The sequence below is a fragment of the Sinocyclocheilus rhinocerous genome, unplaced genomic scaffold (genome assembly GCF_001515625.1).
Source record: "Sinocyclocheilus rhinocerous isolate Xijiao unplaced genomic scaffold, SAMN03320098_v1.1 scaffold311, whole genome shotgun sequence".
Taxonomy (NCBI): domain Eukaryota; kingdom Metazoa; phylum Chordata; class Actinopteri; order Cypriniformes; family Cyprinidae; genus Sinocyclocheilus; species Sinocyclocheilus rhinocerous.
The window spans coordinates 488,661-513,090 of record NW_015623669.1 but is presented as its reverse complement, the minus strand read 5'-3'; the positions used below and the strand labels follow the sequence as shown (position 1 = coordinate 513,090).

At 35.4% G+C, this 24,430-nt stretch overlaps 1 protein-coding gene across 4 annotated transcripts in view; it reads right to left on the bottom strand.

Annotated features, from left to right (window-relative positions):
* The window catches only part of LOC107723884 (vinexin-like), a 66,419-nt gene that overhangs the window by 21,773 nt on the left and 20,216 nt on the right, over positions 1 to 24,430 (bottom strand). For 3 of the 4 annotated variants that reach the window (XM_016532798.1, XM_016532647.1, XM_016532868.1), the window contains exons 2-9: positions 8,102 to 8,157; positions 5,618 to 5,815; positions 4,385 to 4,457; positions 4,026 to 4,165; positions 3,127 to 3,190; positions 1,195 to 1,218; positions 813 to 906; positions 554 to 647 (exon numbers count right to left, since the gene is read on the bottom strand). In XM_016532798.1, the coding sequence (XP_016388284.1) occupies positions 554 to 647; positions 813 to 906; positions 1,195 to 1,218; positions 3,127 to 3,190; positions 4,026 to 4,165; positions 4,385 to 4,457; positions 5,618 to 5,815; positions 8,102 to 8,113 (699 nt within the window). In that variant the 5' untranslated portion in view covers positions 8,114 to 8,157. Of the gene's footprint in view, positions 1 to 553; positions 648 to 812; positions 907 to 1,194; positions 1,219 to 3,126; positions 3,191 to 4,025; positions 4,166 to 4,384; positions 4,458 to 5,617; positions 5,816 to 8,101; positions 8,158 to 22,077; positions 22,447 to 24,430 lie in introns of those variants that run through there. The other variant, XM_016532721.1, reaches the window with a different exon arrangement.

The following is a 24,430-nucleotide window of genomic DNA, read 5'->3' as shown; positions in this document are numbered from 1 at the left end:
AAACCATATTGTCGCAATCGTATGTTTAAAGTCTTCATGTTTCCAAACGTTTCTGTTTTTCTGAAAACAACTGTTTTCATACAGGTATAGCTGGACGCTTTTGTCCATATTAGGGATTTCCTCTTTCTGCTTCTGACTTTCTGTGCGAGAGCGCCCTCCGGCTACGAGTATGATTGAAACATACACTGCATGAGTGTTTAGCGCTCCGCGATGTTCATCTCGGCTTATTCTGTGTCCGAATAAAACATCAGATCATGCACAGACTATCCTGTCTCTTTGAATTTAAATCTATATTTATTCACACCGGCTCTTGAAAACCTCTATGCGAACACACTTGCCCGAAAAAGTGCGGGGGACGAATTTACGTGATATTAAAAGTGGGGGGGGACACGTCCCCCGCGTAATCTACGCCCCTGCTTTTGGCTCAAACGTTATATTACAATACACAAACCGCATTAGTCTTTTTGCATGTTTAAATGACAATATTTCTAGTTAAACTGCATGAAGAGGTTGCCAGAAGCTCGAGTGATGGCTAATGATAGCTGTCTCTTACCTGACTACGATCCTCTACTGCTGCTCCCTTTCCAGGCTCAAAGTCAAAAATACTCTTGGGTTCTGGGTGCTTCCCTGTGTCGCCCAGATCAGCCCTGTAACACACACACACACACAGAGGCCACTTTAGCCACTTTTTTTCTGTCACTTGCAGAAACAGATCTTAACCTGCCCAGTGCCTGTGTAACTCTCTCTCTCTCTCTCTCTCTTTCTCTCTCTCTCTCTCTCTCTCTCTCTCTCTCTCTCTCTCTCTCTCTCACCAGTCGGGCAGGGCTCCGTGCGGGGTGAGGGTGAAGGGGTCTGAGCGCCCGTCCTGCTGGCCAGAATCTGGGGGAGGAGATGATGACAGCTTCCCTGTTGCCATTGAGAAAAGACATTAATGAGAGCTTATAGATGTTTCGCACTATTATTCATAGTTTATTTATTATTACACTATTATGTATTCAAAATGAGAATAATTTCTTTATCTAAATACATAAAATACAAAGCTTGAACAATTTCATCGGGCACAAATAACTGTAAAACACATACAGTAATTGCAGCACAATTCAGGATTCTGTCTGGCTGAGTAGTTACAGAATAAAAAAAAACATAAAATAAGGATAATATTTTCATATAAAATGCAACTATTTAGCTACTTACTTTCTCTCCAGTCAAACTCAGGCTCTACAGGAGTAAAAACATACCAAATTAAATTAGAAGAAATGACACTAAATAGCTATATTAGCTTTACTAACTAATTACACATGCATGATATATTTCTACCATATTGATTATGGGCAAATATTAGACTTTTTTGTTTTTATGTAAATGCTCATTTATGTTATTTCTACATTTAAATGACATTTACATTTAAATTGATTAAATTGAAGATAATCTTTAAAAACACTAATTATCTAATAACTTTTTAAAAAATGTTTAGCTTTAATCTTTTAAGTAGTGTAGAGTTTGGAAAAAGTTTTTGGTTACACTTTAGTTTAAGGTGTTCTTGCTACAGTGTAATTATACAATTAAGTATTGAATAATATTAATTAACATTTACAATTAACATTCACTTACTATATGGTTAGAGTTAGGTTTGATAGCTGCTTGTGATTCTGCTTAATTTACTGTTATTATTATAATAAGTACATGTACTGAATAACAAGGAAACCTTCAAATGTTACAAAATACTTCTATTTTAAATAAATGCAGTTTTTAGCTCTCTGTTCATCAAATAATCCTAAAAAGGTATCATAGTTTCCACAAAAATTTTAAGCCACACTTATTTAGCAACTGTCTTCAACATTGATAATAATAAGACATGTTTACGAAGGATCATGTGACACTGAAGACTGGAGTAATGATGCTGAAAATTCAGCTTTGCATCACAAATTACATTTAAAAAAAATATTAAAATAGAAAAAGAAATCAAAATTGCAATAATATTTTACAATATTACTGTTTTTACTCTATTTTTGATCAAATAAATGCAGCCTCGATGAGCATAAGTGACTTCTTTCAAAAATCTTATCAACCCCAAACATTTGAACAGTAGTGTAGAATTTCAACATCATCCATGTATCAGTTATTGGCTATAATAAATACAAACAGACAATGCATTAAGTTAAGAGAACATGTTTTAACTGTACTGAACTTCAGATGTTTGGCTGCAACTTCATAGTTATTATCTAAAATCATATCAATATCTAAGAGTTGATATGGTTTAGTGGTTAAACGTACTGTATGAGCTTTAAGCAATAGGATGCTGGTTAGCACAGAGCAATCCATGAACTATATCACCATTTTAATCTCAACAAATCACAGGTTGCTCGTGGGAGGATGACTGTAATAATTGTACTGTAAGTCTCTTTGGATAAAAGTGTCATTTAAATGAACTACTTACTATACTATTTAAAGACCAGATACCATGTAAGATTACCACATGACAGCCTGCTATTAACTTCTTTCTTTCTATAAGCTCAGTAAGTCTGAGTCAAACATGGTGTCTATAAAAAAAACATTGAGCAAGTTGTGTAACGCTGCATTATGTTGTTCATAATTACTCAACTACATCAGCTGCTGTTCCAGTTATTAAACTGCAAACTTCTGTGCATTAATCAAGCGCAGGACTCTGGCCAAATATCCTAGAGGATTTTGTGAAGTTTTGTAACAGTAATTAGAGGTAAAGCACTGTATAAATTTCAGCAGGTGTTTGTGTTACAGCAAACATCCACACTTCTGCTGCTGTTGTCTAAACCAGCTAAAACCAGTTTCATTGTTGCTTACAATAAGAGTTTGTGCTCTTTACATTTTTATGAGTTTGAAATCTCTATCTTCTAACTCCCGGATGAAGGTAAGGCACAGTGCAGTATCCTGAATCCTATCTGGTTTCACTTTCAAAGGCTCAATTGTGCACTTTCTCATTGAGTTCCACACGTGGTGAAAGGTTAAACAACGTTCATGAAATGAGGTCTAAAATTTCCAGCCAGACTTTGGCTTTATTCTTTCTGGATCAGTGCAGAATACCACAGACAATAATGGAGAGGTATTTGCTCATTGTTTCAGAGAGAGAGAAAGGAGGAGAGCACATACCCTCTGGGTTCTTGTGGATTTGTCTAAACATGCTCCTATACCAGTCCCTGGGCTTGTTTACGCTCTGGTGAAGGGGTTGGGAAAGACAAAAATTGCATTGTTCAAAATAAAAACAAAACATAATTGCACAAACTCTTTAAAAAATACGTCTAATCAATATTTTTGTCTTGTTTACAAGTAAAATGTCAGAATAAAAATCTCAACAATTAATCTAATAAAATTCTAAAATTCAAATAGTGATGTATAAAGCATGTAAAAAGTGCAACAAATGCATTAATTTTATTATGTACTAGTGTTTTCGAAACAAGATAGATTCACTCGAGAAGCAAAACTGCATATAATATTACCATTCATCTTCAGAGAATATATCTTGATTTTTTTATTTTATTATATTTTGAACATGTCTTGAAGTTTTTTTTTTACCCCATTGGCAAATAGTTTTTCTTGTTTCAAGCATAAATAACAAAATTATTTATGATTTATGTTTAAAACAACACAAACAAAAAATCAATTTTATTCCTGTATTTTTTAATTTTTTTATATTTTTAATTTTTAATTTTTTAAGTATTTTAATATATAAAGTTAAATAAGAACAAGAAATGTTGCCTTGAATTTTTTTCTAGCTGAAATACAATACATTAAATTTTTTTATTATATATTATTATTTCAGTTAATGTTTATTTTATTTCAAATAACGAAAACTTTTTTTTTTTTTATGGTTTTAGTTTTTAGCGGTTTAGTTAACTATAATAACCCTGCTGATAACCAGCACACTGTGTATTCATGGCTAATTTACAGATAACAGAAACAATAGCCATGGATTTTCTTGTAATATCAAACTGACTGAAGGTGTGACACATGAATGCATTCTGGGACTGCAGTGGTTCAGTGAGACTCACAGATCGGGATGCGATTGGCATGCCTGTCTCATCTACAGGACCTATTCCAGAGAACTTGATTAAGCGCTCCTCTCGGGTGCCAGACATCCTGGGTAAAGTGGCAGAACCTCCGGTCCATATCCCACCATTGGATAATCCAACTGAAAGACAGAGAGATGACAACTTAACATATAAGCACAAAATATTAATATAATATATGAACATACAATATTTTCAATTCTAATTTCAAATGTTCCAATTTCTTCCCATTCAAGCACAGAAACCTATAGTTACAAATACTTATAATCACAGATAAGATACACATAGGAATTCTTATAATTTAGTCAAAAAATGCCAAAACTAATCAAATGTTTTGTTACCATTTGTCTGAGTCAGCCCATAGTAGGATCCGAAACTGTGTGTTGTGAATCCACCTCCGTTGACCTCTGCGACCTGCTGGAAACATTAGTGCACAGTCAGAGATACAGTATATGACAATCACACTTTAATAGTGAATTAAAGAGAATACAGGTAAATAGGAAATGTTAGTTATATATTACACATATATAACATCAGTTATACTTGGCCCAAAAACATGGCACTTGGAGTGATAGTTTGTTATCTGGTGCAAACGCATTCAAAGTGTGGTTTAAGTGTCCAAATACTTCGTTTGGGGACACTATATAATAAATAATAATAATAAAATGTATTTCAAGTTACTGTAAACAGGATTAACATACTGTATTCTAAGAGTCCCTTTTTAAATAACGCCAACAGGGGGCAGAAAAATATAAGTTATGCAGCTGCACACATTCAATCCAAGTCAGTGTGTAATAATGTCAGTGTTATTTTAGGATTATTTACTATTATATATTAATATTTTGAATTAGTTTTTAATTTAATATGTTCAGTTTTCATATTTTCAATGTCAATTTGTTTAATTTTTCGTCCATTTTATTGTTATTATAAATAACAAATATAAATAAAAAATATATTTTTATTCTTATTTCAGTTTTAGTTATATTTTAGTATTTCTGCTTATTTTATTTCAGTTAGTTGCCAAAGCAACATTTCTATTTTCATTTAAGTTTTTTAAGTTCAAGTTTTTCATCTACAATTTCTATTATTTTTTTATTTTTATTTTTTATTTAAACTTTATTTTATTTTTTAAAGTTTTAATTCAAGTTAAAAACAACACTGTGTCAGTGCTACTCAACCAAAGCATCATGTGGAAAAGTTTAGTGTTGAGTTGAATTGAACTGAATAGATTTGAAACAAAAATTTGTATACACATAAGCAAGTATGAGTGTTTAGTTATGTCCCTTTTAATGTTTTAATTATTTTTTTAAATGATTTATTTATATTTTAATTATTATTTACATTTAAATTTAGTGACCTAGAAAGCTGCAGAATCTGAAATATTTCTTAAACATTGTCTTTATTTTTTAAATCTTAAAACTATCAGTTTAATTCCAGGTTTAAATTAGATTTGGAATCCTAGATTTTTAATGTGGTTTTAGATCTTTGGATCCCAGTGCATATGTATAATAAAGTTTTCAACACACATGTGGAATAATGTCTGCAGCAGTAATGTGTTACAGCTGTGCTCTTGCCTTGTGCTGTGATGACGCAGGGTCTGAACTGATGTGGAACGGACTTGAGGGAGGTGTAGGAAGACCAGGAGAGATTACGACTACTTCCTGGGTCATATCCGGAGCCATGAAGTGCTGTCTTGATCCACTGCCGGGAAGAGCCTCATCCGAGAAAATGATCCGCGAGCCATTGAGATGGTCATGCACCGCCACTCTTTTCTGAGAGAAAAACAGAGATGTTAAATCATTATCTAGAATCACAGTTTCCATCCATCCATTTTCCATAGCACTTTTTCCTCTGCAGGGTCGCGGGGGGATGGAACTTTATCCCAGTGTTTTGGGTCACAGGAGGGGGACACCCTGAACGACAGGGCTCACACACAGACACACACATTCACATACTCACTCATACCTACGGGCAATTTATAGTGTCCAATTCACCAATGCTGCATGTCCTGGGATTATGGGGGAAATGGGAGCACCTGGAGGAGAACATGCAAACCCCACTGGCTCAGCCGGGACTCAAACCAGGGACTTTTTTGCTGCAAGGCAGCTACCCAGTGAGTCGAATCACAGTTTATATGAAAGTAAAATATGTGACATTAAGTCTTGTTGTCAAGTACAGAAAGTGAAGGTTTAGTTAGTTAGCTTTATCAGTTAGCCCCTGTTGGTACATACTGTAACTACACCATTCTCTGAGCAAAAGGTTTATTCCTCTACTGACTACTCTCGAGAAAAAGAAGTGCATTTAATTGTACTGAATGTACACTTGTAGTGTACCTGCAGATACTATATATTATAATTGTACTTGCAGATAGTATATTAATGTAATAAAATTACATATAAAGATGTATTTAATTCTATATTTAAAGGGGTCATGATGCTGCTAAAAAGAACATTATTTTGTGTATTTGGTGTAATGAAATGTGTTTATGTGTTAAACCGGTTCAAAAAACACATTATTTTCCACATACTGTACATTATTGTTTCTCCTCTATGCCCCGCCTTTCTGAAACGCCTTTTGGAAGACCAAACAAAATAGTTTCGCTTTCACAACGAAACATACAGCGTCTTCACAACATGGCGGCGTCAACAACAATACTACAGCGAGAATAAAAGTTACGCCTTCTTTCTTTGCGTGAACATTTGGGCGGCGTTATGCAAATCTTCCCACACAGTGACGTAGACATGTGGGGGCGTGTTAGAACGAGCCGTTTTAGGTAGGCGTGGTTGACTCTTAACTTTTATAAAGAATATCTCTTTGGATTTGAGACTTTAGTCTTTGCAACTTTACAGATCTTCTTTATGCACCAAGAGCTTGTAACACTCCAAAGAGAAAGGAAAAATTTAAATCGCATCATATGACCCCTTTAAGCACTCTAAAGTTCAACTAATTGCATTTAATATCAATTTAAATTATAATATATTTGTTTAATTGTAAATAAAATGAACTTAAGTGTCACTAAACATTACATTCAGTTCACACTTTAGAATATTATTTTAAAGAATATTATTTGCATAGTAAGTACTCTTTTCTGAAGTGTAACTCTTTTTCACAAGGGTAGTGATGTACTGAAATTTCGCAATCCAACAATATTCAACCAGTTTTCAGCTAAATGAAAACTTTAATTTTGGTTTCTGTTCAAAATGTATTTACTATTATATATTATATCACACTACATTACATTATATTATTATATTACATTACATTATATTATATATTGCCAGTGACTGGTTTTTGGACCCTTTGGAACTTTGCACAAATTTAGTAATGATAAATCTCTTCTCTTATTAGCTCTATTTGTTGCCCATTCAAAGTATCAAAACAAACTGTCCATTGAAGATGCTCCACCCTTCTTACATAAAAAAGAACCCTTTGTGAGCTTAGTTTGAGGGGCCACAACAGTAGAAACTAGGGCCCTGTTTTAGCAAGGTCCCTCAGGTATGACTCCCTAAGGTGTGACTCTCGGCCAACAAGGTCATGAAGAGTTCACCAGAGCAAGTTAACATTACTGAGTACGTTTTGCATTGCAAAACATCTCCCTGGCCTCCTTTCCTCTTCCTCTTGACTCGAACCCCACCATCCCTCACTTTCTGCTCTCTCTGTGACCTGAATAATGCTCCCTCTCTCCATGTGAACTCAAGGGGTCATGGGAAGATCCCTGTGTTCTCACAGATGGTGAAACTGTATCTTGTTAAATCATGGAGATGCCTTTGTGAGCTGAGGGAACAGGGGCTGGGGCTTTTTCATGGAAATCCAAGTCTAGTCCATAAATAGCTCTCTCTTTCTCTCCTCCTATCATTGTGTAAGGGGCTGTTTGTAACGTTTCTTTCTTTCTGTGATTCCAGGGCATCTTTCGAGGTGATGCTGAATGGTTCAGGAGCTGCCAAGGATCATAAGTAAGTGCATGTGCAAAGTACTTCACATTAACATGGGTTTAGCGGTTTGAGAAACGCAGAAAGCAAGTTTTGAACTTCAACAGATGCTTTGAGAGTTTGTCTTACCTGAGACTGCATGTCATCTGCAGGGATCCTGGTCAGTAATCACTCAGACTCACTGCCTGAAAGAAACAGCATTCAAAATACTGTCATTTCTTGACAATGCAGAATTCATGTAGGCAATTTAAATGAAAAACATTTAATGCTAAATCATGAGGACTTTTGAAATGTTACTTTATTGTTTATTTCTATTTTATTTAAATCAGTAATTGACAACAGTATTTAATTATAAATGTTTATAGCTAAATCCTGGTTGAAAAGTTGCTAGATGACGTCATGTGATAATTAGCATATTCATGATGTCACTGAATCATATTTCCATTCTGTCTAGTGTCAGCCCTTTAAACAGTACGTCTGTTTGCTTCTCTTCTACTCTCTGTGTTCACATACTGTATTACAGCCAAATTCCTAATAAAGCTGTTCTCATATTTGTTTAATATATTTAAGTATATGCATCTGTTGTCAGACAATGGAGAACAAATATGAAGTAGTGACTGAAACACAGCAAATCTCTGAATCTAGTGACAACATCGTTAAGCAACACTGATTGCTAATATATGAAGGAATAATCAATACCAAGCCCACTTTCTGTTCTCACCACAAATGTGAATCATCAAAGAGTTCAATCAAGATGCAAATCCATTAATTAACTAAATGGAGCTTTATTTTGAACCACAGAACTGACAGGACATGAATGTATTAAGAAGCTCTTTTTGAGTGCCCAATTTATTTCTTACGTACATACTTTGTTGTCCTGAGAAATATGTGTGTGTGTGTGTAAGTTTATTTATTAACTGCTGCTTATTCTCACAAAAGCTGTTTATAGTTTGCTTTGTTCCTTTTCTCTTACAGTGTGTTTCTCTCTCATCATACACATGGATAATACAAACATTCTTGGATTCAATCCCAATAATTCTTTGCATGTTTTGCTTTCTCACTTTCTTGGACAGAAGCATTTTGTGGCATGGTCCCAGTGGCTGTTGTACAGAGTTTGTTTCATTTCATTTTTTTGTAATTATTATATGTGCAAACCCAGAAAACTACAAACAAAAAAGACATTGAAACGTGGACATTCCTGCACTGTTGCCATGGCATTGATTAACTAAACAATGACCAGTGGTCAAACTTTCCAACAAGCCATAACCACAGATGACCAATCAGAATATCTGGTATAAACAACTTCCCAAATAACTGAACCAAAAAATGTTTAAACAAGCAAAATTGTTTCAAATATAAGAACATTTTCCTATAGCTCTACAAAAAAAATGGTGTTTAAAAACCACAAAAAAACTGTCCAACTGGAGCTGTCCAACATGAAATGTTTCATATGACTTTAGCTTTCCATTTGACATCAATGTTTCCTGCTCAGAGAGCAAAACCATGAAGCAAACGCTCCTAGAGATGAGCTTTCCATGTGAGATGATTAACTATGAACCGAGACCATAATGATATCCGTCAGTTTCATGAATGCTGTATCCATCTGCTATGAACACTGGGCTGTTCACACAGGGGATTATATGTTGGGTTATTCTCTTCTCTCATTCTCTTGGCCCAGATGACTCAACAGTCTTGAATGAGCTCCATTACATAACAGAAAACAACAATTGAGCGTGTGTTTATGTATGTGTGCTTCACAATGATCTCTCAGTATGTTAGGGTCCCACAGTTGGGGGGGGGGGCTGTTATTTGCATGAGTGGCACTGCTTATTAACATACATGGATTTGCATGTACTGTATCAATTAGTGAGGGTGAACTCACTGACAGAAGTGAAATATGACTCAACATTTAAGGAATAGTTCACTAAAAAATTACATTTCTGTCATTTATTCACTCTCATGTCATTTCAAACCTACAGAGCCCCTAAAGGGACATAGTGATTGAAAAAATATGAGATGGGAGAAAAAAATGTATTGCACTGCTTTTGCATTTGCTTTCAAAAATATTGCGTTCCTCCAAGAAACTTTGGGTTTGCTCACAAAACTTTTGCATCCCCCCCCCCCAAAACCCTGCATTGACTTTTGCATTTTCTCGCAAAAATAAAAAGATTTGCAAGTGATCACAAAGTTTTTGGGGGAATGCAAAAGTTTTGCAATTGAAAGCAAAGTTTTGGAAGTGAACACAAAGTTTTTTAGGGGAACGCAAATGTTTTGCAAGCGAACACCAAATTTTGAAACACAAAGTTTCTCTGGGGAATGCAAAAGTTTTGCAAGCCAACGTAAAAAGTTTTGAAAGTGAATGCAAAGTTTCTCGGGAAAATGCAAAAGTTTTGCAAGTGATCACAAAGTTTCTGGGGGAATGCAAATGTTCTGTAAAAGAAGGCAAAGATATTGCAATACTCCCATCTCATATTTTTTCCATCACCATGTCCGCAAAGTTTCTGAGGGGAACACAATATTTTTGTGAGGGAATGCAAAAGTTTTGCAATTGAAAGCAAAGTTTTGGAAGTGAACACAAAGTTTTTTTAGGGGAACGCAAATGTTTTGCAAGCGAACACCAAATTTTTTTGAAACACAAAGCCAATGTAAAAAGTTTTGAAAGTGAATGCAACGTTTCTCGGGAAAATGCAAAAGTTTTGCAAGTGAACGCAAAGTTTCTCCGGGAATCGCAAAAGTTTTGCAAGTGAACAAAATTTGTTGGGGGAACGCAAAAGTTTTGAAAGCAAACACAAAGTTTCTCAGGGGAACACAAAAGTTCTACAAATGAACACTACATTTCTCCGGGGAATGAAAAAGTTTTGCAAGCCCATGTAAAAGTTTTGAAAATGAATGCAAAGTTTCTCGGGGAAACACAAAAGTTTTGCAAGCAAATGCAAAGTTTCTTGGGGGAGGTAACAATTTATTATAACTTTCATTAATAAATCATTAACAAACATTTTATAATGCTTAACAGATCATTAGTTAATATATTCAAATAGCTAGAAATATGAGATAATGTGCTTGTTAATGTTTACTAATGAACTTATTAAACATTACCTAATGATTAGCAGATCATTATTTCATATAAATGAATATGCTTAAAAATGTCATTAAACTTTCAATTCATACAATCACGCACTGTTTACAACTCTACAAATGATTTTAACAGAAATTATACGATGATTAAAAGCTTAATTGTCAATTTAGTTCACATATTACCTAATGCTCTTTTTTACATTTACAAATGTTGTGAATAAAATAGCTTAATTAGTCATTTTAACCACTGCCCAAACTACTCATGTTAACATATTATTCATTAACTAACTCATAATCACCGTCTGTAAAGGTCACATATTTTTGGTCTGCATTTGTTGTGTAGACTTCTACTATTTACACATCTTAACAAAATCTACATTTATTAATTAATTTTATGTTTTTGCAGCACCCAATCTAAAGTGGAAACTATTTATCATTTGAAAATGTTTATAAATGTTTACCAATCATTAGTAGCTTTATGAACAGTCATCTGAATGGCAAAAAGTGTCCCGAATGACCCGACTTCACCCTATTTACACATCTTTACAAATCATTTAGTAATCATTTGTTCATGTTTTTGCAGTAGCCAATCTACCGAATAGTGGAAACTATTCTTCATCTGTAAATGTTTGTAAATGTTTACTAATCATTTAGTATCTTTATGGGCATTGAAAGTTTAGCTGCTGCAACAACGTTTGTGTAAATGGTAGTTAGTTAAGTTTAGCTAAATGCTTGCTAAAGACATAACAAACATTGTAATTTGGGTGCAAAACATGTTTTATTGCCTCAACATTTATATTATTCCTACATCAACAGGAGAAAACAAACCAGTGTTTCAAGAAAATACTTGTTTATTTATCAAAACAATGTCATATAAACCGTGTTCCCATATAGCCTAGTAATCAAATTGATGCCTGTACATTTCTTACACCTTAACCAACCCGTAAACCTACCCATACCACCAAACCGGTCCCTAACCTTACTCGTAACCCACCTCAATTGCAGCAAAAGTGTCACTGTATAACAACCATTTGCAGATTTTCAAGAAGTGCATGATCATATGAATTAAAAGTTTAATGACATTCGTAAGCATATTAATTTATATGAAAGAATGATCTGTTAATCATTAGGTAATATTTAATATGTTTATTAGTAAACATTAACAAGCACATTATTTCACATTTCTAGCTATTTGAATTTATATTAACTAATGATCTGCATTATATAATGCTTGTTAATGATTTATTGATGAAAGTCATTATTAAGTGTTACCCAGCCAGGACATTTTGCTCAACAACTTATTTTGTGTTAGACGGTAAAAGGAAAGTGGGTTTGGCACGTGTGGGTGCATACAAAACATTACAAAAACATTTTGAAATCCCCATAAGTTAGCATAAAAGCAAACCCTGATTAAACCGTGTGTCCATTTCCCTTTCATGACATGATGTGACACATGCAAGGATCACAACTGCATTTGACGTTAAAATGTTACAAACAAATCATTCATGTTCATTCTTGCAAAAGGGTAAAGATGTCAGTTCTTTGAATTAAACACCAAGGCCATTCATTCATACACTTTACAATAAAGAACCTTTCGCCTGTTTTTACATTTATAAATATGAAAAGCGTTTGTTGTAGACTGGCATGCTTTGTGAAGTCATATATCAAGAGTTTTTTTAGTCAAAATAAAAGAAAGACCCATAATACTCAATAGCCAGTTCGGAAATGGTACAACTGAGCGTGAAGGAGTGTTGATTTATTGCTATATGTCTCTACATGTATGGAGGAAACAAAGAGAGTGGTTGGTGGGTGGGTGTGTGTGTGTGTGTGTGTGTGTGTGTGTGTGTGTAATTATACATGTGTATGAACCTGTCAGTGGACTATATCCTGCACCACTCAAAACTAGGGATGGGTCACAGTGGCCATTAGTGAGTTTGACTAGTTTTTTTTTTTCTCCATATTTAATCTTAATTTTACTTTAGTTTTTATTATTATCATTATTATTATCTTAAAGGATTTGTTCATTTATTTCCTTTAACATTCAGTTTGCAATCTAAAACTCTCTTGCTGCAGCCATATACTAATATTCAAAAGTTTTTGTTTTTTGTTTTTTGCATTATATTAATGTGTTTTATTATATTTTTTAATATTTAAATTTAAATGTATTTACTGTATGATTTAATGCATTTATTTTTTCCATTTTAACAATTTAATAAATCCTTGCTGAACTAAAGTCTCAAACTAGCTTACTGACCCCAATCTTTTGAATTGTAGATTCGCTGGTCTGTGATGCAAAGCTGAATTTGTTTTAGCCTTCAGTGTTACATGATCCTTCAGAAATCATTCCAATATGCTGATTTGCAGCACAAGAAACATTTCTTATTTTTATCAATGTTGAATACAGTTTTGCTGCTTAATCTTGTTGTGGAAACCATTTTTTTTCAGGATTCACTGATAAATAGAAAGCATTTATTTGAAACATTATAAATGTCTTTACTGTCACTTTTGATCAATTTAATTCATTCTTGCTGAATAAAGTATCGATTTCTTTCTAAATAAATAAATAAACTGACCCCAAATTTCTGAATGCAAGTGTATATATTTAAAAAATTAAATATAATTCCCTGCAGGGAAAGGTTTCCCTGATTGAGAACCACTGGTCTAGTTGTTTTTGGACACAAGAACGTGTCTAATTTACGTTCCCCCTAAGAAAAACATCTGATTAGGTTCAGGTCAACACAAAAACATCTAATTATACAGGGTTTCCTAAAGACTAATTAATCCACTAGTTGTTCAATCAACCCACTGACTTAAAGGGTGGCATTCTGAAACAACAAATCTCTAAATCAAAACATTTATGCCTTGACGTGCGAGTGAAGAGATTGTAGACTGGACGGCAATGTTGCTGGCTCCTTAGACCATTATTATCTAAATGAGTAGTGTGAAAGAGAGCGAGCATACAGCACCGAACAACATTCTCTCAGGAATAGGGAGAGGACTCCTGAAACACAGCCTAATACGGTCACATCTCCCTCAGAGATCTGTGGGTGAAATATGCTCGGATTCCTCCTCAGAACACGTTGATCATTACTGCTGTTTGTTTTGAGTGCTCCAAGCTATTTTTGCAGATTACAAAACTCAAACAAGCATCTGCAATGCATAAATGTTGCATTCTTCTGACAGCAGACCAGATTTGTCCTTTGTTTTCGTCTAGGACATACAGCACTGTGTTGGATGGTGTATACATCCTAAAATTGCATCAGAAGCTATATAGGTCTACACCTACTAAATCAGGGTCTTCAGTGTCACATGATCCTTCAGAAATCAGTCTAATATGCTGATTGGCTGCTCAAGAAACAGTTTTATCAATGCATATTTGTACACAACACACAATTCTGAAATGTATTCGCTTGAAGAGCCAGTATAAACTGATAAAGGGGGAGGTAATGGGATGATGTGGATGAGTGGGATGAGGAATGTCCCTGCGGAGGACTCTGTAAACTTGGCAATGATGTCAGAAATGCGTCCCACAACTCTGAGGTCACTGGCACAAGACGGGACGGCTGGCCTGTCCTGCAATATCTGAGAACATCTTTGAAGCTCCATATTGCGCCATGTGTTTGTCACCTGCAGAGTATTTACTGTGGAAGATCTACTCAAAGTTTGGGCATTCAGAGTCCAAAAAAACCTTTATCCATTTAAGATAGATAAAACAGCCATGATCGTCCAATTAGTCAGGAAAGGGCCATCATATCGCAATACACATTAAAGTGGAACACCATTGCATTCTGACTTCCAGGAAAACTATACATCAGCCAATCAGAATGGAGCTTCTGATTTTAGAAAGCCTGTACTGTGCAAGACACTTTAAACAGTCTGTGAATGTCTATTTAAAGGCATAGCTCACCCAAAAAAGTCATGATTTACTCACCCTTACATCATTCCAAACCTGTACAACTTACTTTCTTTTATGGTACACAAAAGATGTGCAAATAAAAGTCAGTGGGTTCAGGTATGTTTTGGACCCTACTGTATAAACAGCTTAAACATTCAAAATATCTTCTTTTGTGTTCTGCAGAAGAAAGAACAAATTTGGAACAACATGAGGGGAATTAAATAATTATTTTAGGCTGCAACGACACATAAGTAGACCAAAGCTTTGCTCTCAGGTTAAACTTTGACATGCTTCATGGGAAAAGCACAATCTAAAATGTCAAAACAATGTTACTCCTCTCTTAATCTAGTTCTTATCTGCATTTCACCTCGTTTTATAAGAACAGGCATGCAGGAAATCTGTAATAGGTAAATGAAAAATCATTAACATTTTATCAGGGTTCTGCTTTTTATGAGCCACTAAGAGTTCCGGCACCAACATTATTAAGCATTACGGCCTTTAGCTCCAAGCAGCAACCACGCATACCATCTGTGAGGAGTAACCCGTTTGATTAGGACACAAACTCTGCTTAATGAATGTCTGGTAGACTGCAGGGGTCAGTAAGTTAATTACTGCAGTCAAATCACTTCCACATGTTGATGATAAATCAGGCTGTAGTGACACTCTATGCGGGCTTGTGTTGCTTTAGTCAGATTGTTTTTAAGAAAACCATGTTAGTTGGTTTCATCAAAAACTGGGTCTATTTAAACCCACAGCCTGCAATAGCCCTGAAATACAATGTTATATTGATTAATCTATGTTGTGTAATAACAACAAATTTGACAAGCTGACACAACAGCATCCATTCACATCCTCCTGTGACTTATGGTGACTTGCAATTGTTACCTTAAAGAGCTATTTCTATTGATTGAACCCATAAAATTTAGATTTGTTGGCATAAATTAATGTATTTAGTAGGGTTGGGTACTGAACTCTGTACTTTTACGGGTACCGACCGAATTGCGTCGGTACTACCAAGTACCGAATCACGTTACATCAATCGGTGCCAAATTTCGGTACCTGAGAACGCATCTGGGCGCATACGCTACAGAGAGAGAAAGAGAGACCCTGTGACATGATGTCACCCCTGCAACTCGTTCAAACAACACACAGGGCAAGCCGAAATGTTGTGAAGTGTGGTTACATTTCTAGGGCCATATGGTTTCTGCGAAAACGCGGACGGGATCGTGGAGTCCATTCATAAAAACGTAATGTACTCTATAGCGCGGAATGCCACGGAATTCGTCAATTTTGGACAAATAAATCAAAAGTAGCCACTGCCACTTAATTCGAATCGTGATATGAACTAGTGTCTGTGAATATTAAAATGCAAAAAGACGGTTTAAATATGAATCCTGCATGTTCCGCTTGCCTCTGAATGGCGGAAACGCGGTTTTGTTTACTACACATACTGAAGCACGCGTGACGCTCGCGGTGATTTCCGGCCTCTGCGTCTCACTATATGACGACATGAACAGAATAACATAATCTCCAGAGCTGCTGTGAGAGTAACTTCAAAAGAATTTTACCGTTTCATTTGAGAAAACTAGCATCATCATACTGTATACACTCAGAAACTTCATGGCAACCTGTCAAAATAAAAGTACGGTTTAACAGTAAACCTCAGTTTGTTTGCCAAAAAATAAAAGGGTTTCATTTTCATTTGATTTAAAATAAATCAGAAAAATTAAAAAAGAAAGGAAAAGTTTGTAGGGCCCTATTGTTCAAAATGTTGAAATTTAGACTTTTGGATTTATTTTTTCACTGAAATAAATGTTTTTGTAATTACACAGAGAGTAAAGTACCGAAAAAAGGTACCGTTGGATTCCGGCACCAAAATTCAGGTACCGATACCGGTACCGTACCGGTTAAAATGTGAATGGTACCCAACCCTAGTATTTAGGTTGATTCAGTGATATTAAAGGGGTCATAGGATGCCCATTTTCCACAAGTTGATATGATTCTTTAGGGTCTTAATGGAAAGTCTGTAACATAGTTTGGTTAAAATTTCTCAATGGTAGTGTAAAAAACACCTTTTTTACCCTGTCAAAAACAGCTCTTTTCAGATCAAGCCGTTTTTGTAGCATTTTCCTTTAAATGTTAATATGCTCCTTTAAATGTTAAATGCTCTGCTGACCCCGCCCCTCTCTTCCGAGCTGCTCTCAGAGAGACTGCGCTTAGGAGTCATTCTTGTCTACAACTGCTCCAGCGGTGAAACGATGGCGGACTGATGACAGCTCACTCAGGGCGGGTCTAAGGTAAGACACCAGTCCAGTCTGTGCTGAAACGCTACTGTCAATCAAACTATCGTGGGAGGGGCCTGTCTGTGTGATGTCACACAGACAGGCATCTGAGATCGGCTCGATTTGAGAAAGGGGTAAAGATTTTAGTAGATTAACAAAAAAACCCTGGGTGGATTTTTATCATTTTAGGGTGGTTGTGTACACACACTGCCAACACACATTTCAGTTCAAACAACTTGTAAAAGTGCATGTAGCATTATATGACCCCTTTAAATAATATTTCTGACTTGAATAAAACCAGTTAACTTAGAGGTTACCTTTTTTTCAGTGCATACTCCCAATGACATCATCGCTGAAACGTTTCCTGTGTCACATCCACTGATGTTTCCATCTGCTTTCAGTTGGTTTTATTTTAGAGATAACAATTTAACATCTGAATCACAGTATTACGTCTTCCTTTTAAATAGCACTGAAAACTATCCACATGCTCCTAATCCAAGACTTTTAGTAACGATGTAGAAAAGTGAAATCATATTTTCCACAATAAACTTTATAGAGATAGTTCACACAGAAACAAAAGTTATGTCATCATTTACTCACCTGCATGCCATTCCAAACGTATGATTTTCTTTCTTACGTGAAACACAAAAAGTGACTTTTTGATTAACATCCTGGTCATTTCTTTTTCAATATAATAAAAGTGAATGAGAATGGGGGCTGTCAAGCTCCAAAATGACCATAACAAATCCATAAAAGTAGTTCATATAGCTCATGCACTACTTATAAGGTTTACTGATGGAATATGATTATATCACAAGTTCAAGTCTTTCTTTTGAGTTGGATCTTTTTTTAAAGTTAACAGCTCACTGAGGGCAAGATTATCAATGCATAACACATAAAACAATAGTTTGACTTGGAATACAGTGCATGAGTTATATGGACCACATTTATGATGCTTTTATGGTGCTTGGAAACTTAAAAATGTGTGTCTCATGGATGGAAGAAACCATTACTGTAGGTTTGGAACAACACGAGGATGAGTAAATGATGACATTTCTGGTTGAACTAATTCTTTTAGGACAACATCAGCAGTTACGTATTCTCTGGCATGAGTGATTGACCTGTGGAACATTAGTGAACGAGCTCCACCCGTTCACTCAGCAGATCCAGTGACTTCAGTAGGGATGGAGTGCACTACAATTCAAACAAATGTGAACAGCTCTTACATAATACTGAGTCACATGTTTTATGCTGGGTATAAGTTATTAGAGATGCTCTTTGGCCACAAGTTGGCGTATTTTAACTGTAAGTGTTTAACTAAGTCATTTGATACTGTCGACCACGATATTCTTCTGAAACGATTTGAGCGTGTTGTTGGGGTTCAGGGCCTAGCTTTAGAGTGGTTCGCCTCATACTTAATTATTAATAGTATATTAATAATTAATTATGTAATTAATTAATTATTATTATTACTTAAAAGGGAGGACTTTTTCTGTAAATATCGGGTCATTTACTTCACCCCCTGCGCCTATCCATTGTGGTGTTCCTCAGGGATCCATTCTTGGCCCTCTTTTGTTTTCCCTTTACATGCTCCCCTTGGGCTCAATACTCCATAAACATAACATTAATTATCATTGTTACGCTGATGACCTCCAACTATATCTTCCAGTCAAACCAGGAAATGACTTTTCATTAGATCATCTTTTCTTATGCCTTAATGAAGTCAAGACCTGGATGACAAAAAACTCTCTGCAATTGAATGAAGATAAAACCGAAGTGCTTCTACTGGGCCCTGCTGCTAACAACTCCATTAAAACACAGTTAGGTTTTCTAAGTAATAACCTACACAATTATGCAGAAAATCTTGGAGTCCATTTTTATCCTCTTCTCCAATTTGACAAGCATGTAAATGCAGTTGTAAAGAGTAGCTTTTTTCATCTCAGATCAGTGGCTAAGGTGAAACACTTTCTTTCTAGTAAAGACCTTGAAATTGTAATTCATGCATTCATTTCTTCTCGATTGGATTACTGTAAATCGTTGTACATTGGCCTACCTCAATCTACACTGTCTCGGTTACAGATGGTTCAAAATGCAGCAGCCAGATTCTTAACAGGAACTAAGAAAAGAGATCATATCTCCCCTGTCCTTGCCTCATTGCACTGGCTCCCTATAAAACTTAGAGTCGAGTTTAAGATCCTTCTTTTTGCATACAAGGCATTGAATAATTCTGCCCCGGATTATATCTGTGATCTCATTAGGCCATATACAGCCTCTAGGTCATTAAAGATCTAGGGATCAGTTACTTTTATCTGTCCCCCGTTCAGGTTGTGAAACAAAAGGTGATCGAGCTTTCTCAGTCATCTGCACGCATTCACTAGCATTCGCATCAAAACTGAAGTATATAAACAAAGACAAAGAACACAGTCAGAAACAGAGAAAATGAAGACAAACATTTAAACGGAAAAGTATAATTTCTGTGCGAAACATAATTACAAAAATAATGATTGTTTTCAAATAGGTTTTACTGAACACTCCCCCCTTCTTCTCGGTAGGACATATACTTTGGGCTTTAGAAACACAGAGACACAGAGAGAAAATTACAATGACAAATAATTAAAGCGTGAAGTGTCATATCTGCGTGAAAAATATTTGCAAAAATAATGGTTATTTTCAAACTGGTTTCCTGAACACTCCCCCCTTCTGCCACTGGTTGAACAAATAGGTAGCCCCGCCCCAAACTCACTTCATTGGCCGAGCTGTTGCTGTGCCAGGCTGGTCGGATGCTCAAACAAACAGCAATGTTTAGATACATCCAAACAAACAGTCCTGCTGAACCAAACTGAGACAACCCACGCCACAGATGGAGGACAAACACCTGCACATCAAACTCTGAGGCGATATTGTGAGAAAGATTTCTTAAATTACACTTTATAGGGGAATCAACCTACTAATGGCTTTCTTATAGTTGTCTCTGCATGCTATAGTGGAATAAGAGAATGTATTTTTAAATTAAAAATAACAAAAACAGCAGAACATAGCAAAGTGCAATAAGTCCTTCAAAATCCCCCTCATCTGTTTCACTGCTAACTTCTCTCATCTCTCTCTTATACAGGTCTGTTGTGCTCGACCTTTTGATGAATGCGAGCGGGCGCCATAAAAGGCTCTGCTGTGCATCTGTTTACAATCTCCCGTTATTACATGATACACACATTAATCAGCAGCAGGTCCATCTGATCACCATGTATGGTCATCCCACAAACAATTTGATAGCCATGAGCCAAAATAGGCTCCTCTACATAGACCATCCAAAATCAACAGCACTCTACAAAGTGTGGAGGCAGTGGAACACCTGTATGAACCTGTTGAAGAGGATTTTAATCAGCAAGACGTCTCTGTGTAAAGAAAATGACCTTTTTTGTACCCTTATGTATATGCATTGTAGATCAGAGGCTGGGAAATGCCCCATACTATGAGGGCCACCATAATATGTCATGCTTATGTAATGGGCACTAAAGCACTCGTGCACACACATACCATGTGAGAATATTCTCAGAGAGATCAGTGTGTGCTGCTGAGGTCTTTCTGATGGACCTGACAGGAGAGCCTTTGGTCTGTCACACACTGACCTGCTCCATGCTTTTGTCACTGGAACACACACTATTGGAGCTGACAATGAAGTCTGCTCTCATTTGCCTTACAACGGTGGGAAACACCCAGACAGACGTGTAAAAATGCAGGTCATATTGAATGAGATTAAGCTGTCAGTCATTGACTAGAGGAGCACTCTGGGAAAACATCTAACCCTAAACCTAACTAGCATTAGCTATGGGAATATGTGAGCAGTTTGACCTCTTATCATATCATACATACTTAGTTCAGTCTTGATATTAGCTTGATATCTTGATATCATATTGCATATATCTATGGTATACAAAGTATATTGGTACCACAATATCTCAGTTATGCATGGATTAATCTTTCATAATAAGATGAATCATGCCAAGGTTCATTTTTAAAATAATAATAATTTAGAACCACTGTTAAATGTAACTTTGAGCAGATCTCAGAATGATAATCCAATTTTTAAACTGTACATTATAAGAATGCAATTCATTTTATTTAATACTTTATTTTTCATTCATTCAACAAAAGAGTATATTATATATTTTATAAGCTCCCCCTTTAGTAGTTTCGGCCTGTCTTATTGATGCATCCCTAGTCAACATCACTTATAAAATGCCTCAAAAAATGAATGATGACTTCTTTAAATCATCATTTTAATTACATAAACCACTTTTTTATTTTGTTTATCTGAAAAGTACAATAAAAACATTCAATCATGATATCAAACAGAGTTAAAATATTTGTTTTTGTCCTGTGGATCTTAAATCATAAAGTAATACCCTCTGTACATGAACCAAATGAATTCGAGGTCAGACTATAAAAATCAAACGTCAAACAAAACTCACGACTCTAAACAGGCAAATTCAGTACAGGCAAAACAACAACTAACTGTTTCAATGAAGTCCAGCCACTCAAAACCAAATGACTTTTAAAATAAACATAGAAATAAGAAAGCAGAACACCATATGGGACTCCAGATTTGGGCTTTTCTGCAGCATTTATGCTCTTTCCCGCTGCTTTGAAAATTTCCCAAATCCCACCAAAGACCCTTGATCCTTCAAAGAGAGTTAAGAATCAACTTCAGACGGACTGCGGGCTACCACTTTAACACAACCCTGCCAAACAGAATAACTGCATGAATAAATGAGTCGCTGTTCGTGATCATTTGACTGTTTTACAGTAGTAAACACACTAAAAGTCTGTCAAAAGGAAAAAACTAATCAACTCACCGGTTTGTGTGGGTGTGTAAGTGTGTGACACACAGATTTCTCAAGACGACACACACAATTCCCAAAGAGCTGCTTGGTCTGCTTTGTATAAAATAACCTTTCAGGTCCAACCTGCTCTTTCTGTTCTTTCTTCCCTCTCTCTGTCCGCTTTCAGTCAGTTTTTTCTCTCTACACTGGTTTTTGCTCCCGTCTGCTTCACCTCTGTTAAGTCCCTCTCACATTCTGACAGACACATGCACTCTCACTCTCTCTCTCTTACTCGCTCCACCACTACAGGACTTCCTGGTTGACAAGGGTTGCTATGGTGACATACAGACTGTGTGCAGAGGCCCGGCTCACTTTTGGCTGCCTTTACTAAAGAGCATTTGAATAGGCCGTCAGCCTTTTGTGGCCATAAGGTGATATTTCACAGCACGGGGTTAAAAACTGGCGAATTCAAAGACTAAACCACATCCACCTCCTGACGTTCCTCCTCTCATTTCACTCTGTCCTCCCTGAGTTCCCACCCCACTGTTTTTCTACGAGCCACTGCTTATGCGTGTCTGACCATACATGGCCAACCAGAGGAGGACAGCAGTGACTCAGGCTTGAGAAATATTTTAACAACAAATCACTGACAAATAAACTGAGGCAGAGGACTTGAATTGAGAAATATGTTCTATTCTGTGATCTGTCAAGAAAGTGTAAGATTTAAAGCATGGGTCTCCAACTACTGGCCCTTGAGATTTTACAAAGCCCCTAAAGTGTTTATCCTTAAAGGGACAGATCACCCAAAAATGACAATTCTGCCATCATTTACTCGCCTATGTAAAATAAATAAATAAAAATATACTAATAATCGAAAAAAGTACCATAAAGCTACAATTCTGTGATTTTAGGGTATGTTCATATATAATATATAATATAAAGTACTGTTCAAAAGTTTAGGGTCAGTAATATTTTTGTTTTTGTTTTTGAAAGAAGTTTCTTATTCTCACCAAGGCTGCGTTTATTTGATCAAAAATACAGTAAAACCAGTAATACTGTGAAATATTATTACAATTTAAAATAACTGATTTCTATGTGAATATATTGTAAAGTGTAATTTATTCCTGTGATCAAAGCTGAATTTTCAGCATCATTACTCCAGTCTTCAGTGTCACATGATCCTTCAGAAATCATTCCAATATGCTGATTTGCTGCTCAAGAAACATTTATTATTATTATCAACGTTGAAAACAGTTGTGTTGCTTAATGTTTTTTGGAAACCATGATACATTTTTTTCAGGATTCTTTGGTGTATAGAAAATGTATAAGAACATATCTATTTCTATTTGAAGTAGAAATGTTTTGTAACAATGTAAAAGTCTTTACTGTAACTTTTTAAAACAATTTAATCTTTCCTGCTAAATGAAAGCAGTTATTAAAAATAATTAGTTATTTTAAAATAACATATTAAAAAATAATTACTAAAAATAACAAAATACTGTACAATTATTAATTTTTTTATATGATGATTATATATTATACATGAATATACCTTGCAAATAAGTCAGCTTTGATAAACCACTATCTACAAAATTTTAGAATGCAAATGATTTGAACATAAACATAACAATAAACTCATTTTAAAAACATATAAAATCACGTTGTTGATCATAATCAAAATTTTACAGCTGTTAACCTTATCAATTTATAATTGACTACTCGGATGTTACGTCCTGTCATTTCTTAGGAACTGTGCTAAAGGATACTGATGGTGATTATGGATTATCATTATACAGTACAAAGTACTGATGGTTTTATGCAAGCTAGAATTTGGCATGATCAACCAGAAATAACAATGAGAGGATAAAAGATGCTATTAATTTTGAGCTGACATTGATACATATGATTTATGAACTCTTTTTGTCACAATTTATGAGCATATATTTTTATATATTTTATATATATTTGTTTGGTTTATTTTTTTATATTTTTTTATCATATTCAGTAATTTATCCATTCATAACTAGTAATAACTTAAAGTTTCAAGAACACAACAGTGATTATTCTTCAGACTCCCTTTTGTTGGGCTCGAACCTACATCCAGATCTTTAACAACTAGGCCACACCACCATCATAAAAAGCAACAAAATGATAACAAAACTTTATCGGGTACAACTGCCTCAGTGTGTATGAATTTGATTACCTGAACTATTTTATACATGACTGCTGTTTTCCAGAAGTGTCTATTTTTCACTGAATCTTGGGGAGCCAGTTCGTTCTTAATAATTCAGTGGTTTGGCCCAGCAGGGCAAACCAGTCTTAAATGGTATAGTCTTACAGTGTGTGTGTGTGTGTGTGTGTGTGTGTGTGTGTGTGTGTGTGCGTG